At 38.1% G+C, this 19,216-nt stretch overlaps 1 protein-coding gene across 1 annotated transcript in view; it reads left to right on the top strand.

The window, feature by feature from the left end:
* Positions 1–8,534, top strand: part of EFHC2 (EF-hand domain (C-terminal) containing 2) — a 202,790-nt gene extending 194,256 nt beyond the window's left edge. The window contains exon 15 of the mRNA XM_011938658.1: positions 8,303–8,534. Coding sequence (XP_011794048.1) covers positions 8,303–8,404 — 102 coding nt within the window. The 3' untranslated portion in view covers positions 8,405–8,534. The remainder of the gene's footprint in view (positions 1–8,302) is intronic.
* Positions 8,535–19,216: the final 10,682 nt, after the last annotated feature.

Genomic DNA, 19,216 nt, shown 5'->3' with positions numbered 1-19,216 from the left:
AGGTGGCCTCAGCTAGTAAGAATTGGGGTCAACTACAAACAAGGAGAATTTCAAGAGTGCTGTAGTATAGCTCGTCTAGCTTTGATTAGTCCTACTGCCCTTTGGTGACAGGTTTTTCCTACATGGTTGGATGTAAGCTGTCATCCATCATGACTGTTGGCTGTGGCCTGTAGCCAATGGCTTGTAGCCTGGATTCTCATTGGACTCTCTTGCTTATCCCTCTGCCTGGCCCCTCAGCAGCCCATGGTGAGCCATGGGGCTGTAATTTAACTCTCACTCCATTATGTGACTATCTATGGTCTCAGCATGTTGCCCTGGCGCTGTCATGGCCTGGAGACCCCATTTCCATTCTATTGTGTTTGCTCACAGATGGTAGCTGTAAAACTGGCAGAATAGGTCCCACTGTTTAGAGCCTGTCTGGTTAATCTCAGAAGTCACGTTTTAAAAAATAACACTAAATCGGTTCTCATATAAACTTTATAACTTACACTGTGTGACTGGCGTCTTATCTTTTGACATTTCTGAGAAAAATTGGATGTGGCTTCATTTTATGAACATCGTCACTGCGAAAACATTAGCAGTCAGCTCGAAAGTGCTCTCTTTCACAATAGGATGATATAGGGCCTTGGCATCAGGAAGTAGGGGGCAGTTGGTACACCTTGGGAAACGCCTTTGGACACTCACCTTGCTGAGATTCTCCTTTTGGTATTTAGAGCATGGAATAACCTGTGACATTTTGTTGTCCCAACAATCTTGCAAGAATAAGTATTATCCCCAATTTATAGATAGGAAGCTGAGGTTCAGAGATATTCCTAATGGTGAGGATTATATAGTCAGGGACTGGTGCCAATTTTTTAAATAAGTAAAGTTATTTCTAATATTTGTGGTTGAATATAACAGTCAAAATGAAAGGTTGTTAACCATTCCTCTTAGATTTAAAAAATAACTGGCAAACACATACTGTTGACCTAACACAGAGCAATAACCTAGTAGGAAATGATACTCCTGGAATCCACTTTCATCTACAGCATCGGGTGATGTCCACTTGAATTGTACACATAAGCCTGTCACTGAAGCTCAGAAATCCACATCTCCCTGAAAACTTTACTTGCCCTGCATTGCACTTCCAAGGAAAGGTTTTCTGTTTAGAAACTACACCTGTCTTTTAGCTACAACTCACATACAGATGACAACTCTGTTGAAGCTTTGTCTACAGAAAGGGGAAACAATCATGAAATATTGGCATTGCTGTAAAGACAGAAATGTATAGAAATATAAGCTAATCTTCTGGCTTTATATATGAGCTTTTCCTTATGTTATCAGAACACTCTTGATTATCTCAAGAAATATTTGCAACATCCTTTCCCCAAATTTATTTCAATTTGATTTGCTTAAAATTTAATTGCTTTTATGATTTTGTCAAACTAATTAGATTATTTCTAAAGCCATGTTAACTTTATTTGAAGGGAGAAAATCTAAGAAAATCACAGTTTTAATACTGTATACACCACTGGCCTTTTCCATACATTTATAGATCTTTCTCATAGAAACATCATTTTCCTAGTGAGTAGAGGGGAGTAACATGGTGAAATCACTAACATGACTCTATCTGCCTTGCATTTGGGAGGAATAAAAATAACCTTGTTTCAGTGAAGCATGGAATTTAATTGGCTCCCGATCTTTCCCCTCATGCATCTGGTGGCCAGTATTACAGTAGAAAATTTTAAACAAGAAGGAGACATAATCCAATTAAATTTCCTTTTAAAAATGTCAAAGCAAATAAATCTAGGGCCCATTAGCTCACACACAGCTTTGCTATTCTCACTGGGCAGCTGCTGTTTACTGGGTTTTCATCCAGTGCCATCTTTGCTTCCCATTTCAAGGGTGTGCGATTTTACAGATCGGCAGCTACATTTTTTTCACCACTGATGAACGAGTAATTTATTGCCAACTGGTTTGACATCTTAAGTGCCTCGAGTGACAGCCAGCTTGGAAGATGTCATAGGGCCTTCTTGGAGACAATGATTCCCAGACATTTTAGAATCATGATTTTTGTATCATTGAATTTCACTCTGCATTTCATAGTTCTTCCTTCTTCCAGAAAACACTATGTGGCATGTATTGTTTATGCTCCAGATTACATCAAATTTTGTTCTGAGGTTTGAGTGCTGTCTTTTGAGTTATGTGGAAGTCACTTGGAGACTCTGGATTCATCCAGTTTGCCAGGAAGTTGCTTTGTTTCAAGCTGTGCTGTGGCTTTCTTAGACATGTTCTTAATTTTGATAAATGCAAAATTGCATAGAATCTACATCTGACTTCCTCTAGAAGAAGACTTGGAGACAAAGATTTAAGTGTAAATCATTTTGCGGGGAGGAGTGAAAACACTAGTAAAGGAGTGGGAGAGTGAGAAAGGGAAGGGGCGGAGCTACTAAAGGCATATTAGCAAACCAGTTACAAATGTAGATGATGTAGACGATTGAAGGTTTTGTTTTGTTTTGGGACAGGGTCTCACTCTGTCACCCAGGGTGGAGTGTAGTGGCGTGATCATGGCTCACTGCAGCCTTAAACTCCTGGGCTCAAGTAATCCTCCTACCTCAGCCTCCCAAGCAGCTGGGACTACAGGCCCACACCACCACACCCTGCTATTTTTTTTTTTCTTTTGTAGAGACAGGGTCTCACTGTGTTGACCAGGCTTGTTCAGAAGTCCTGGCTTTAAGTGATCTCCCACCTCAGCCACCCAAATGGTGGAATTGCAGGTGTGAGCCCCCACACCTGACCTAATGATTAGAGCTTAATGCAGCTGGGAAACACTGACACTTCAGAGTCATCCCACCCAAAGTGCAAGGGAGCCACAGTATTCATCCATCAACTCCCATCAGTCATTGTTTGAGGGCTGCTCTTGAAGCGGAGGAAAGGAAATAATTCCCTGGCACTTGTGGCTTGCCACAGGGACAGCCAAAGCAAGCCTCAGAGGCCAAAGAGAAGCCCTAGGGTGAAGGAACGCAGGTGCTGGCCGTTGGAAGTCAGGTTGGTGTGCTCCAGAGTGGAAAGGATGAGGAGATAGGAAGGGGTGCTGGCAGAGCCTGCTGCACGTAGACAGTTAAAATCCCAAATTCCAAACCTGCACTGCCAGGGGAATCTGCTTCACAGAGATGTAAGTAAGCTTGTTCTCTCCTGGAATGGGCAGGATCAACTTCTGTGGATGACTCCTCCTGTTGTAAAAGTACCACACAGTTATTCCCACTTAAAACTGATATGCACTGCTGGGAAAGCCATATATGAGTTTTCTTTGCATTGCCTAGTGTAGGGTTAATAAAAAATCAGTGAAGACACTATTTTAACTCACTGCCCAGATTTTCATAAAGATTCTACAATATTTGGAACATTTGCAAATTTATTAGAAAGTACAATTAGGCAGTGGTAATATGTGGATTTCTTATGTTACCAAAAATGTCTTCATTTTACCAAGGGGCTAGCCATGAGATTCCTTAAGTAGATCCAATTATAGACAAAATTATGAAGAAAGTGCCTTTCCCTCTGCTTTATTGATGCCTCTCACCCCATCCCCTGAGCCTTGGAAACCTCCCCTGTTTCCTAACCTTCCTTTGGTCCCAAATTTGATTCCATTAGTCCATTTTAAGCCAATAGGTGTGAAAATCTCCCTGAAATTGGGGGTTGGCAATAGATGGACCCACAGCACTGCTAATGTGCTTGTGGCATTTATGAAGTATTTGGACAGAAAGTCACTCCCACCTGGAACCTAAGGAAGAGTGACAAAAGGAAAAATAATCAAGGGAAGTGGCATTGATTCGAAAGAAAGAGCACAATGGGGCCGGAGTAGTCAGGAGCGATTTGTGCGAGTCATGGGGTTTAAAGTGGTCAGGATTTAAAGAAATGGAGTACGGTTATCTTTTCATCTTAAATTATCCTTAATACCGAATCTCATGGATATCTACTTGAGTTTCATTGTGCCCAAGTTGCTAACAAATTTGATCTCATCTCCAAATTCTTGAGTTCTCATGATTGCATTGTAAGTTCTATTATTTTCTCTTTATTGTCAGCATTGAAAGCACAATTCCTTGCTCAAAAAATACAAAAACAAAATCACTTTTGCTAACTCATAAGCTATGAGGCAGAAGCTTCTAGTCCTGACCTGTTTCATAAGAGGATCCAGTCCCCAAATAATTTCATCATATTTTTATGAGTTATATAATGCATTATTTCTCTGTTGAAAACTTTTATTTAAAAGACCTATTACAGGATGGTGATTTTTGAAGGCATATATTTGTATTATTTCTCCATAATGAGATTAAATTTACAAACATCACTTAAGAGCAAATATTGCTGTAAGTTTTGTAATGAAATTTTTGAGGACATGTTAAATAGTGGAGTTGAATGGCTATTGATCTTAGCCTTCATTGATTAAAATGTTTTGTGTGTGTGTGTGTGTGTGTGTGTGTGTGTAAGTGTAATGGTTTACTACTTTTTGGTGTAAGGAAGGACGTTTTACCAAGTTCCGTGTGGTATGAGTTGCACAAAACACCCCTTAGGAGTGGGTTTAGCCATCAGCCATCTGAATGGTCATTTCGCTCTTCATACTGCCAGTTGGTGGTTTGGGCTCAACTTCTGAGAGGCAGCATCCTTGAGAGAGAAGAGTAGTGTCACTTCAAGAACTGCCTTGTTTTGTACTTAACTTTTCTTGTTGGAAGTGTGAGGACCAAATGTAGCTATGTAGGATGAAAGCCAGCTGCTTCTAAATAGAGCCTTCTCAGCTCTGGAGGGTTGCCCCGCAGATGAGCATAGTTCTGCAGCCCCACTGCCCAGGTTATTATAATCCAGGCTTCTCCACTGACTGGAGGTTTGACTTGAGACAATCTATTTAATCCTTCTGTGTCTCAGTTTCTTTTTCTGTAAATAGATTATCCTCATAATACTTATCTCTTAAGGGATTTCTGTGATGATTAAATAACTTAATACATGTAAAACACTTAAAAGAGTATCAACCATGTAGTAAATATCCAATAAATGTATTGTTATTCCTATTACTACTAGGTAATTACAAGATTCCTATCTATAACCCTGCACAAATCTGCAACTAGTTTATCATCATCATAAATCATCTCTTAAATTAAGGTTTTACACCTGAATTAGAGATGCTGGTACTTAATTATTGTCTGATTCTATGACAGTGTTGTCAATTGTCATAGTTTTACATGTCACTCATATTCCAGTGACTTCTATATCTTTGCACAGTTCTGGATTCTAGCTCTGTGCTATATAGAACCATATTTACAGATGTTTACCAGAATCTTCACCTTGATGTCCCATGGACACCTGAAAGAAAAAATGCCCACAACTGAGCTTAGAATTTCCCTCTGAGCCTTGTTTTCCTACTAAAAAATGTTTTTAAACTCTTACTGCTTTCCTTATGATATTACACTGGGTTGAATATTGTCCCCTCCAAAAATCATGTCTACCCCAAACCTTAGAATGTGACCTTATTTGGAAATACTCTTTGCAGATAAAATTAATTAAAATGAAGTTATGCTGGATTAGAGTGGACCCTAAATGCAGTGATTGGTGACTTTATAAGAAAGCTGCATGAAGACATATTGGTACACACAGAGAACATCATGTGAAGTTGGAGGCAGATGCTCGAGTGATATGCCTACAAGCCAAGGCATGACTGCCAGCCACCACCAGAAGCCAGGAGAGAGGCATGGAATAAATTCTCCCTGAAAGCCTCCAGAAAGATCCAATGCTGCCAACACCTTGGTTTTGGACTTCTGGCCTTCTGAACTGTGAAAGAATAAGTTTCTGTTGCTTTAAGCCACTTCTTTTGTGGTACTTTGTAATGACAGCCCCAGGAAACTAATAACAGATACTGTCAACTATTACTAAATTTAGAGTTCTTAGAACCATCCTTACCTGTATTAGTTTCCTAGTGATGCCCTCACGAAGTACCACAGACTGAGTTGCTTAAAACAATAGAAATTTATTCTTCCACAGTTCTGGAGGCTAGCAGTCCAAAATCTAGATGTCAGCAGGGCCACACTTTCTCTGAAACCTGTGTGGGAATCCTTCCCTGCCTCTTCCTAGACTCTGATGGTTTGCTGGCAATCTTTGGTGTTCCTTGGTTTGCAGCTGCAAAACTCTAATCTCTGCCTCTATGGTCACCTGGTGTTCCCCCTGTGTGTCTCTGTCTTTACCTGGCTGTCTTCTTATAGGGAGGCCAGTCATATTGGATTAGGGGCCCACCCTACTCCAGTATGATCTCATTTTCCTCATCTTAATTTACCTAATCACATCTGCAAAAACCCTATTTCCAAACAAGGTCACATTCTGAGGTACTAGGGATTAGGACTTCACATACCTCTTTTGCGGGGGGGCGGGGACACAACTCAGCCCATAGCACTACACCTTTCTTTTTTCACCATTTCAATTGATCCCCTTCTAGCTATTTCATGTTCTTCTGCAGCAGCATCTCTCAGAGGTAGCTCCTGTCCTCCATGCCCACTTCAGCTGCCCTGGTTATGGCACAGTCATCTTTCAGTGGTATTATTGCACTCACCTCCAGATTGATTTTCTTACTTCATTTCATTCTCTGTACATCCAGCAAGTTAGCTAATCAGTTTCTAATCAGATTTCTGTCATTTCACTGGCCAAGACCTACAGTGACTTCCCGTAACCACAGCCTTAAGTAGAAACTAGCACAGAAGGCCAGAAGTTTGGCCCCAGCTTCTCCTTCTAACCATCTCTCTTGCCACTTTGCACCATGTGCCACATACCACACTGGGCTACTCACCTTTTCTTGAAAATAGATTTTAGGTCTCCAGGCCTTTGCTTACACTGGTCCCTATGCCTGGAACACCCTTCACGACCCTAACCCTCTGCTGAACTGGTTTTCATCCCATGAGGTGCAATTGAAACACCACTTACTCAGCTTGCTTCCAAAATTCCATCACATCAAATTATTGAGCCTTTACCTATATTTCTATGACACCTTGCGATTCTGGATACTAATGTAACACTAGTAAAGATATAGAACCTCTTATATACAACAATTAACCTTGACAGTCATATTTTAACCTTGACAGTAGAAATATAAGCAGCCATATATATGGACTTTGCCTCTTGTTGATATTAATTAACCATTGCAGCATATTCAAAAAGTTTGTGTGTGTGTGTATATACACACATATTTACATATTATATAAAATGTGCATCTGTGTGTGTATATGTATACACACACACACACACACACAAAGTGGCTTATCTGCAAGATCACACTGTGAGTGATCCAGTGTTCTTTTCATTGTTTACGGAAGAAACAGTAACCAAGCAGCCAGTATAGCTACCAGTTTGTATTTTAAAAATTGGGTTCTTTAGGCAGCAGTTCACGCCTGTAATTCCAGCACTTTGGGAGGCTGAGGTGGACGGATAACTTGAAGCCAGGAGTTTGAGACCAGACCAGTCCGGCCTATATGGCGAAACCCGTCTCTCCTAAAAATACAAAAATTAGCCAGGCGTGGTGGCACGTGCCTGTAATCCCAGCTACTCGGGAGGCTGAGGCATGAGAATCACTTGAACCTGGGAGTCAGAGATTGCAGTGAGCAGAGATTGCGCCACTGTACTCCAGCCTGGGCAACAAAGTGAGACCCTGTCTTAAAACAAATAAAATAAAAATAAAAATTGGCTTCCTAAGAAAGTATAGGAGGATCTATCCTGTATTAATGCTGCATAACAACTCCTGAAATTTCAGTGGTTCACAACAAGACACATTTCTTTTTCTTGTCTATGGGCATGTAGGTCAGTGAAGCATGGCTGGATTCAGCTAAGCTTGGCTCTTAGTCTGCAAGTCCAGCCTGGTCTGATCCCCCTTGGTCATTCTAAAAACAGCAGCATCCTGGGCCATGTTCTTTTCATGGTGATGGCAGAGGCACAGAAGGCCAAGCCAAATGATGCCAGCACGCTAGAGCCTGTGTTCATGATATGTCTGCTAGCAGTACATAGGTCAAAGCCAGTCATGTGGCCAACCACATATCAAAGGAACAGGAAAATATACTCTTCTTACTCCATAGGAGGTTCTACAGAGTCATATGACAAAGAATGTGGACACGTAATTCTTATACAGGGAGGGAATGAAGAATCAAGAACAAGTCTCCAGTCTACCACAAAGTCTTTATGAACCTAAAGTAGATGGTAGAAATTTTCCCTTTGAAAATAAACTTTGGTGTTGAATTTTCAAAACTGTACTTTGAAATGTGGTTCTAATCATACCGATTTTTGGTTTTTTTTCTAGAGATGTGAAGATATCTGGCTTGGTATGCCATCACCTATTCCTGCGAAATACATTGACTACTTGACCCTTTTGAAGGACGTGTTTGGCTTAGAGGAGGAATAACCATGCCAGTTTTGGTCAATTCTCTTTGATTTACTTCTCTCATTTTGCCACATTTACTTTAGTAGATATAATTTCATTAAAAACAAAAAAGAAACAAGGTTTATATTAAATGGAAATCCACAAATCACAATTAATCCTATTTTGTCATATTAGTTTTTCAGAACATCATGTTGTATTGCTGCCATACTGTTACTATTTAAAATGCCATCTTAAAACATGTTGAATATTTTTATTATATGTATGTTTTATTAATACCAAAAAATCTTCTGATAATTTTTCATCCAATGTAATTTGATTCATTAGTATATGAACAGAAAATAACTTTTGAAGGTTATACATGGCAATACAAAATCAAATTATATCACAGGAATAAGTTGTGATTCTATTAAACATTTTTGAAACCTTTTTGACACGTTTATTACTTATATAGTTAAATTTTGTAGCAACCCACCTCATCAAAATAATTCTTAAACCTCTCTAGAGTAAATATGTTTATTTTTTGAACTTAGTAAAGCTATGGGAAGAAAAAGAACCTCCCCAAAACACACACACACACACACACACACACACATATATACACACACACACAGGAAACATGTGCAGTATTTATATTTGTAATGCCCTTTTTTCTATCTGAAGTCAGCTTGTTAGCTTAGGAATATATGCATGTGTATATAATTATAGTTTGACCAAAAATTTATTATGTCTAAAATATTTACAAATGTGAAAGCTGAAGATTTTGAGATTTTTTTTTTTTTTTTGGTTTGTTTTACACACACATCCCACGCGCCCCACCCTAGAGGTTTAAATATTCAGAAACTACATTTTCCCCCTGCATTTTTCTAGTTCTATTTTTATTTTTCTTCAGCAGAACTATTGTCATGTAGTGTACATTTGATTAAAACCCATAGCCATGTACCTCTGGGAATTCAGTGTAAGAAGTCTATCCCCGTCTATCCCATTGTTCAGTGTGGGGTGCTATGTATCATAAATCCATTTGCCTGGTGTTCTGGGAGACAATGGAGGCCTCTCAAGAAGGAACTGCACCATTTACCTTTCAGGGACTACTCTGAGAAGAAGAGGAGCTGATGACATCTCAAGGGACCCTTCGGACTCATTATTCTTTCACTCCACATTTGCAGCAGTGTCTTGCTGGCTTCTTGACACTCAGATGTACCAATTTACTCTCAACAACAATGGCCCTTTCATTTTTAAAAAATTGAAGTTAATCAATAAACGATTTCTATATATAAACCTAGAATAATTCCACACGTGCTATTGTTAGAATAGATGCTCCCCCCAACCTTTTCAGGACTTAACACTAAACTAGTATACTCAATTTATATACCAAAACTATCTACCATAAATCCTAAATTTGACTACTTGATTTTTGTCCCAGGTTTTTTTTAAGGCAACTGACAGTGCCAAGCCATTTTGTCACTTTAAGATTTTTCATTCCCCAGAGAGCAAGCTTTTAGAAGGATGACACTTTCCTGGAACTTTTCAAGCTGACACATTCGTCACTTACCTATTCAACTCTTCAGTCAGTTGTCTTTCCTTCAAGAGTTTAAATATGTAGATAATTTAGCCCTTGTAGAGGCTTATAATGTAGTTCATTTGAGAAGCTGGGGGAGAAAAAGGAAGCAAACCAATGACAATGCTCCTGAGTTTGTGGGGTGACAACTGCTTATTCTATTGCATAGATGTGTGTTACTGCCCTGGTTGTTTCTAGTTCAAGCCCACAATTAGCAATGAAATGGCCATTATAGGATTCATGCCGATAAACATGATACGTTGCAGCCATACAGACATTTTAAATAATTATTCTTTTTATAACTAAGCCATATACTGAACAAGATTTATAATTTAGAGATAATATCCCCATTAGTAAAGTTTATGACCCAATAAACAGCTCCCACTAGTTAATAAATGCCAAAGCCATAAAAACAAAGACTATTAATGTAATAGAATTTCTGTACCTCCCTCTTTTGCTGGTGGTCTCAAAACACTGAAAGGAAATGCTATCTTAGGAAAAACATTTATTCTCGTTATGTAAATATCAGTGAATTGTCTTACAATCCATCTGGAAGTCTCCCAGCCCCCGTTGGTCCCAGGTGGTCCCGAAATGCTGATGCATTCTGCTTAGGTTTCAAGCAGTAGATAACTGTGGTTTTCAGCACCAATAAATCCCGAGACTGAAATTTTGGGGGAAGGAGGACTGGAATTTCTGCCTCTTCTCTTCCCTCTGCAAAAGAGAAATCCCAACTATTGTCATTGTTCCAGGGTAATAATTTGAAGGAAGTTTCACAACCTTTCCATATACTTATATTTTCAGCTGCTAACATGCTCTCATTTTGAAGAAAAAGCAAATTCTGCCTTTGGATGTCTGGGTGAGTTGAAGGTTAATATAGGCAAACCTTTTGTCCTAAGAACTAATTGTTATTTAGTATTCTTGGAACTGTGGGAATGATTGATAAAGCCATTTGAAAACCCAAATCAAATCATGTCTTTTCATACAAAACTGATTAAAAGCTGTTGAAGTTCACATTAAGTGGTTTGCTGAGGCACTGTTGTGAGGTATGATGTCGCCAGCAGAGGATTAATTTGCAGTACTTATTTGCCTTTTATTACCTTTTTTACCTAACCACTTGAAAAGTAATGTAGGTAAGTCTATTGGTTTACTTTAGCTTCAGCTTACTAAAATGGTTAAAATTTTTGACAACAGAGGGGAGATACAGAGCTTTGTAACTTTCAAGCTTTTATAATAGTTTAAACATTTTGCCTACTTTATTTTCTTTGATTCAGTTACTGACAAATTACTATTCTTGTTATTATGTTTTTTAAAGACTAGAGTATTTGAAGTTTGGTTATTTGGGGTCATAGAGCTTCCAGGCTTTATGGACCCCTCAGTCATGAGTTTAGAATATTTAAATTGCCCTCCCTTCTTTCAAACAGGGAATTATTGATGAGTAAAGTGAAAGTGAAATCTCAAATCAATACAAAACACAAAACTCTTGCCTTTCCAACTTGAATTTATCTTGAGTTGGGGTTGCTTCCTCGCCTTTTCCACTTATTTCTTCTTTCTCGTTTCCCTTCCACCACACGTGATTTAGCTATAAGTTTAGTAGTTGGAGTCATAACGAAATAGGGCCTTCCACAAAATATTTATGATATTGAATAATGCAGAAACCGTTATAATCATTATAATGAAGTGTCATGCTTCCAATTACATGTACATTCATTTTAGTTATGAGTATAGATCCCTGAATTTTGAATACCCTTAAAAAATGGTCTATAAATAACCTTTCAGACAAACAGCTTCCCAGTGATGGTAGAAACATATACACGAGTGATGCGTCTCTGCTGTAATGTTTGTTTGTGCAAAGTCTGAATTGCTTCAAGTTGAAGGCAGGTTAAGACCTTTTCGAAAATGAGTGTTTTCAAGTTGACTGAGCATCTCCAGAGACACCGTGCTTTTCAATTCCCAAGAGAATGTAATGTGTAAAAATGGAAAGCCCACTGAGGCAAGATCAATGAGGCTATTTAGAAAATAATAAACCTGGAGCGATAATGGAGCACACATTCATTATTACAAAGGGTAGGACTGACTGTGCAATTAGTTTAAGAGAATTTTGTAACTCACCTCCTCCCCTTATTCTACCAGGTTATACATATTGGTTTAAATATACATTTTCATTCAAGGTCAATTAAGTTCCCTAAAGCTAAGAGTTCTGAGACATCTTTGTCAATGGAGTGGCTAGAATATGCATCTTCTTTGTAATTTGTTCCTGGTCCCCAGTAAAATTCCTTGCAAGGGGGCTTTCAAGCCCATTATGTGTCTGGTGTGTGGTACACACAGGAGCCCAGGGGTCAGCACTGCGGCTCAGAAGCAACTTGGTAAAAGCTAAAAAAATGTGGCCGATGAAGAACTCCACAGCGGCTCTGCAAGCAGAGAATTAATGACTCGCTGGAATCAGTAGGAGCCTTTACTTCTAAATACTCATTAGGTAAAGCAGTGAGGCCTGATGTTATGCAAGTTAGAGAGGGAAAGGGGGGACTGCCCCTCCCCATTGTCTATTTTGAACAGAATATGCACATTTAACTCAAAGTGCTGAATGATTCAAATACATCAAACCAACTATTCATCAGTCTCCTAGCTTCCTGAGCACCACTTCGCATCTGTGTAAAGCCAACAATAGAGGAAATGCTTGTTATGACCCCACTATAATATTAAAATCCAGAGGGGCCGATAGCTTGGTGAAAACATAAAAATGCATTCTCCTTTAGAAATACTTCTACCAAGGTCATCTTTGTGTTTCTTTTTTCCTACTTTGCCTATACAACAAGAACCTCTGACTGAAATAGGAACTTGATAAAATTACTTTTGCCTGCTTTTTTCTCCTGTGCTACCACTGTTCCTTATTGCTGTAAGGCCACCCGTTGAATAAAAAACAGGAGCTGAACGGCCATTTCAGACGCCTGTGAATACCCCCAGTTTTAACCATGACTGGAGCTAGGAGAGTGAGAAGGGAAGTGGCAAAAGATGACCATTTTAGAGGGGAGTTGGGACAAAAATAGGGACCACCTTGTGTGTGTGACTCATGTTGAAGAGTTTGCACTTCATCCCAAGGCAATGAGAAGTTTCTGAAATATTTTAATCTGGGGAATGGAAAGATCATGTCTGTATTTAAAAATCTCTGGCTGCTTTGTGTGTGTGAACTCTAAGAGTGAGTTTGGCGGCAAGAAGACTGATTAGGAGACTGTTGCCAGAGAAGTGATGGGTAGTTTGGATTAATGTAATGTTGGTGAGAAGTGGAGGGATTCACGGATGCATTTGCGATGTTGGAGATGAGGGAGAAGAAATCAAAATTAGGACTGGGTCATTTTCACAGCTGGATAGATGGTGTTGCCTTTCATTGTACTGGGGTACATGAGAGAAAAATCAAGTGAAGGGAGAATATCAAAAATTCTGCCTTGGGCATGCTGAATTAGGGTGCTTGCAGAACTGATAAGTGGCTATGTTAAGGCAGCTGGATTAACAGGTCTGAATCTCAGCAGAATGGCCTGGGCTGGCGGTGCATACTTGGGAATCATCAGAGTATGGATGGTAATTGTGAGTTTGGATAAGATTACCCAGGGGAGGCATGTTGTCTGAGAACCATAGTGCCTCGCATATTACTAACAGTAATAACTTTCTAAAAACCAGCTTTATTGACTTAACAGTGAACTGCACATATTTAAGTATACAATTTGATGAGTTGGTATATGTATGTACCCACGATACATCACCCCTATCAAGATCATAAATTGTTAAATTAAACTAAATTTGGCCTGAGGCTGCCTTCCTACTTTGAGTCCTAGCGTAATGAACTATAAATAACTGAAAGCCTGACTTAGGAGTGTCAGAGACATTTGAACCAGAGCGACTCCATCTTGAATAGGGGCTGGGCAAAATAAGGCCGAGACCTATTGGGCTGAATTCCCAGGAGGTTAGGCATTCTTAGTCACAGGATGAGATAGGAGGTCAGCAGAAGAAACAGGTCACAGAGACCTTGCTGATGAAACAGAATGTGGTAAAGAACCTGGCCAAAAATCCACCAAAACCAAGATGGTGATGAAAGTTATGTCTGGTTGTCATCACTGCTCATTATATGCCAATTATAATGCATTAGCATGGTAGAAGACACTCCCACCAGTGCCAGGACAGTTTACAAATGCCATGGTGATATGGTTTGGTTCTGTGTCCCCACCCAAATCTCACCTTCAATTATAATCCCCATAATCCCCACAATCCCCACGTGTCAAGGATGGGACCAGGTGGAGATAATTGGATCATGGGGGATGGTTTCCCCCATGCTGTTCTCATGATGGTGAGTCAGTTCTCAAGAGATCTGGCATTTCCCCTGCTTGCACTCACTCCATCCTGCCGCCATGTGAAGAAGGTGCCTGCTTCTCCTTTGCCTTACACCATGACTGTAAGTTTCCTGAGGCCTCCCCAGCAATGGGGAACTGTGAGTCAATTAAACCTCTTCCCTTTATATATTACCCAGTCTCAGGTATCTCTTCATAGCAGTGTAAAAATGGACTAATAAACATGTCAACATCTGAAAGTTACCCTATATGGTCTAAAAAGGGGAGGGACCCCCAGTTCTGGGAAATCTCGGTTCCTTTCCCAGAAAACTCGTGAATAATCCACCCCTTGTTTAGCATATAATCAAGAAATAACTATAAGTATACTCAGTCGAGCAGCCCATGCCACTGCTCTGCCAACGGAGTAACTGTTCTTTTATTCTTTACTTTCTTAATAAACTTGCTTTCACTTTATGGACTCATCCCAAATTCTTCCTTGCATGAGGTCCAAGAACCCTCTCTTGGCATCTGGATTGGGACCCCTTTCCAGTAACAAAAACACAATGCTCCAAAGTTTAGTACCTTGGTGTGCTGAGTACTTTAAACTAAAGGAGATTTGAAGTCCTCAGAGGCAAGGTCTCTCTGACCCTCTGCTGCCTTCCTCTCTCTATTCCTGGTTTTCTCCTAGAAAAGTGTCATAGAAACCAGAATTCCTCTTCCCCCATGTAGGTCATAGAACCTAGAAAGGTCATTCTCTGACCTTCCCCTTTTCCCTTGGAGACCCTCATGTGACAGGTGTCCTATCCTATACCCAGAGGAAAGAAATGCTACACAGAGAGGCCAAAAAGCATATGAATGGACAGGCCTTACTGAGCTTCCCCCTTCAGTCTATTACCATTAGATTGTACCCTTTTGTCTAATCACATTTCCACACAGCTGTCCATTCTTCATCAAACCTAAGCATAAAAATAGACAGTTTGTCCTGGGTCTTTGGGTCTGAAGGCTCCCATGTCACATAGAACCTGGATTAAATAAATTAGTTATGCTTTTCTCTTGTTAACCAGTCTTTTGTTATAGGAGTGTTGGCCGTGACTCTTACGGTGAGGAAAGGTAGCACACATTTCTACCCCTATACTTGTTATGGTTAATCCTTCAAATTTTAGCCATTCTAATAGCTGTGTAGTAGTACAGTCAATTGTTCATCTCCATGGGTTCCACATATGTTGATTCAACCAACTGCAGGCAGAAAACATTTTTTAAAAATTGCGTTTGTACTGACATGCACAGATGTTTTTGCCTTGTCATTTTCTAAACAATGAAGTATAACAACTATTTACGTGGTGCTTACATTGTATTAGGTATTGTAAGTTATCTAGAGATGATGTAAGGTATATGGGAGGAAGTGTATAGGTTATATGTGAACACCTATGCCACTTTGTCTACCAGGGACTTGAGCATCCACAAATTTGGGTATCTGCAGGAGGTCCTGGAGCCAGTCCTCCACAGATATCAAGGAAAGACTAACTCATTGTGATTGTTTATATTCTTCTTATTGAGTTTTGAGAGTTCATTAAATGTTCTGGACACAGGCTTTTTATCTGATGTGTGATTTCCAAATATTTTATCTCGGACTATAGTTGTCTTTACATTTTCTTAACAGGGTCTTTTGAAAGGCAAAAGGTTTTAATTCTGATGAAGTCTATTTTATTAATTTATTCTTTCATGGATTATGTTGTTGGTGTTATACTTAATAAATCTTTGTATAAACCAAGTTCACAAAGGTTTTTTCTGTGTTTCCTTCTAGAAGTTTTGTAGTTTTAGGTTTTTCATTTAAGTCTATAATCCATTTCAAGTTTGTTTTTGTATACAGCACAAAGTATGGCTCCAAGTTTATTTATTTATTTTTTTGAATATGGATATCCAATTGTTATAGTATCCTTTGTTGAAAAGATTAATATGTCTCCAGGGAATTAACCATTGCAGAAAATCAGTTGTCAATTATGTGTGGATCTATTTCTGGATTTTCTGTTCTGTTCTACTGATTTATGTGCTGATTTTTACATTAATACCACACTGGCTTGTTTACTATAGGTTTTTAATAGGTCTTGAAATCAGTAGCATTAATTCTCCAACTTTGTTCTTTGCATAGTAGTTTTGGCTATTCTAGATCTTTTACAATTTCCTATGTATCAGCTTGTCAATTCTAAAATCATGCTAGGATTTTTATTGGGATTGTACTGAATCTACAGACCCATTTGAAGAGAGTTGTTATCTTAATAATATTGAGTCTTCTGGCCCATGAACACAGTATGTTACTCTGTTTATTTAAGGCTTCTTTATCTCAGCAATGTTTTGTAGTTTCCAGTGAGCAGGTATTGTACATATTTGACAGATTCCTCCCTAAGTATTTCCAATTTGTTAATGCCAATGTAAATGGTAATTTTTGAAAATTTTAATTTTTGATTGTTGCTAGAAGATAAAATACATTTTTTATTTATTTGATTTTTATACATTGATCTTGTATCCTTCAACCTTAATAAACTCATTTATTAGTGTTGCAGCTTTTTTTAGACATCATCAGATATTTCACATGTACAATACAAATAGACAATCATAGATGATCAGATTTTTCATATAGATGATATTAGTCCATGAATAAAGTTTTACTTCTTCATTTCAAATATGGATGCCTTTTATTCCCTTTTCTTGTCGTATTGCACTGGCTAGAACTTCCAGTACAACATTGAATAGAGATGATGAGGGTGGACATCCCTTTCTTGTCACTGAACTTAGAAGGAAAGCATTCAGTGTTTCACCATTAAGTATGATGTTAGCTATAGGATGTTAGTAGACATCCTTTATCAGGCTTAGCAAGCTCCCTTCTATTTCTATTTTGCTGAGAGATTTTATCAGGAATGTATTTTGGATTTTGTTAAACATTTTGCTGCATCTATTAAGATAATCTTATTTTTCTTTTTAAATATAGTACTTGTTTAATATAGTAAATGACATTAATTTTTAAATTTTTTGATAAGATTAAATTCATATAAAATTAACCATTTTAAATTGTAAAATATAGTGGCATTTAGTACATTCACAGTGTTGTGCTGCCACCACCTCTAGTTCCAAAATATTTTTATCACCACAAAAGGAAACCCCATACCCATGAAGCAGTCACTCTCTATACCTCTTGCCTTCAGCCCCCTGGCAACCACTAATCTCCTTTCTGTCTTTATGAGTTTACTTACTCGAAATATTTCATATAAATGGAATCATACAGTATGTGACCTTTGTATCTGGCTTCTTTCACTTAGCATAATGTTTTTGGTCATCCATGTTGTAGCATGTATTACTACTTCATTTCTTTTTGTGGCTGAACAATATTTTATTTTATGGATATACCACAATTTGTGTATCCATTCATGCATCAGTGGACATTTGGGTTGTTTTCTCCTTTTGATTTTTGTGAATAGTGCTGCTATATAAACATGTACGCACATGTATTTTGTTTGAGTACTAGTTTTCAGTTCTCTTGAGTATATACCTAAGAGTAGAATTCTAGGGTCATATAGTCATTCTCCATTTAACTTTTTGAGGAACTGCCAAATTGTTTTCCATAGTGACTGAACCATTTCATATTTCCACCTTAAAGGTGTGAGGGTTCCAGTGTCTTCATATCTTTACCAACACATGTTATTTTCCATTTTTTAAAATAGCTATCCTGCTGCGTGTGAACTGGTAGCTCGTTTGATTTGTATTTCCCTAAAGACTAATGATGCTGAGTATCTTTTCTGTGTTTTTTGGCCATTTGTAAATTTTCTTTGGAGAAATGACTACTTGAGTCCTTTGTCCACTTTTTAATTGAAAATGACATTGAATTTTGAATATTAAAATTTTGAAACCAACTGTGCATTACTGGAATGAACCCTATTAGGTCACGATGTGTTATCCTTCTTATAAATTGCTGGATTCAATTTGCTAAAATTTTGTTGAAATTTTTTCTCCTATGAAAATCTATGAAGGACATTAATCCTAGTTTTCTTTTCTTTTCATATCTTTGTCTGGTTTTGGTTTTGTGATAATATTGGCCTCATAGAATAAGTTGGGAAATATTCCTTCCTTTTCAATTTTATGGAAGAGCTTGTATAGAATTGGTATTATTTCTTCCTTAAACATTTAGTAGAATTTACCAGTGAAGCAATCTGGTAGACAGTTGCTCCCTCTGAAGGGATTTATGACGACTGAGTTCTTTTGGGAGGCACTGCTTTTAGGCAGAGAAAGTTTTTCAGGAACTCAAATGCCTTCAGCTCAAAATAATTTTTATGCCACAGTGGCTTATTCTGGACCCTTTCATTATAACTCTTCAATTTGTTATTATATTCGTTGTTTTAGTGTTTGCAGTATATGCCTTTAACTTAGCACAATCTACCTTCCAATGATGTATGGTATAGTATAGTAATCTTAAAATAGTATACATCCATTTCTCCCCTATTAAATCTTGTGCTATTATTACCTTACTTTTCATATGTTTTAAGCCCCACACTGCATTGCTATTTTTATTTAATAGTCAATTATCTTTTAAAGAGATTTAAATAACAAGAAAAAACTAATGTAGTTATCTATGTAGTTACCATTTCTTGTGCTTTTTAATCCTTTGTGCAGATCCATATTTCCATCTGGTATCATTTCTCTTGTGCCTAAAATACTTCGTTTAACATTTCTTGTAGTATGGGTCAGTTGGTGATGAATTATTTTGCTTTCTTTTTAAATGTCTTAAAATGTCTTTATTTTGCTTTCATTTTAGAAAGATATTTTCACAGGGTATAAATGCCTAAGTTGAAAGTTTCTTCTTTCTATATTTTAAGTACATTGCTCCCCTTATTTCTGGCTTACATTGTTTCACGTGAGAAATCTGTCAACTTTATTTTTGTCCCTCTGTATGTAATATATGTTTTTTCTTTG

The sequence above is a fragment of the Colobus angolensis genome, unplaced genomic scaffold (assembly GCF_000951035.1).
Source record: "Colobus angolensis palliatus isolate OR3802 unplaced genomic scaffold, Cang.pa_1.0 Scaffold176, whole genome shotgun sequence".
NCBI lineage: Eukaryota > Metazoa > Chordata > Mammalia > Primates > Cercopithecidae > Colobus > Colobus angolensis.
This window is presented reverse-complemented; position numbering and strand designations above follow the sequence as displayed.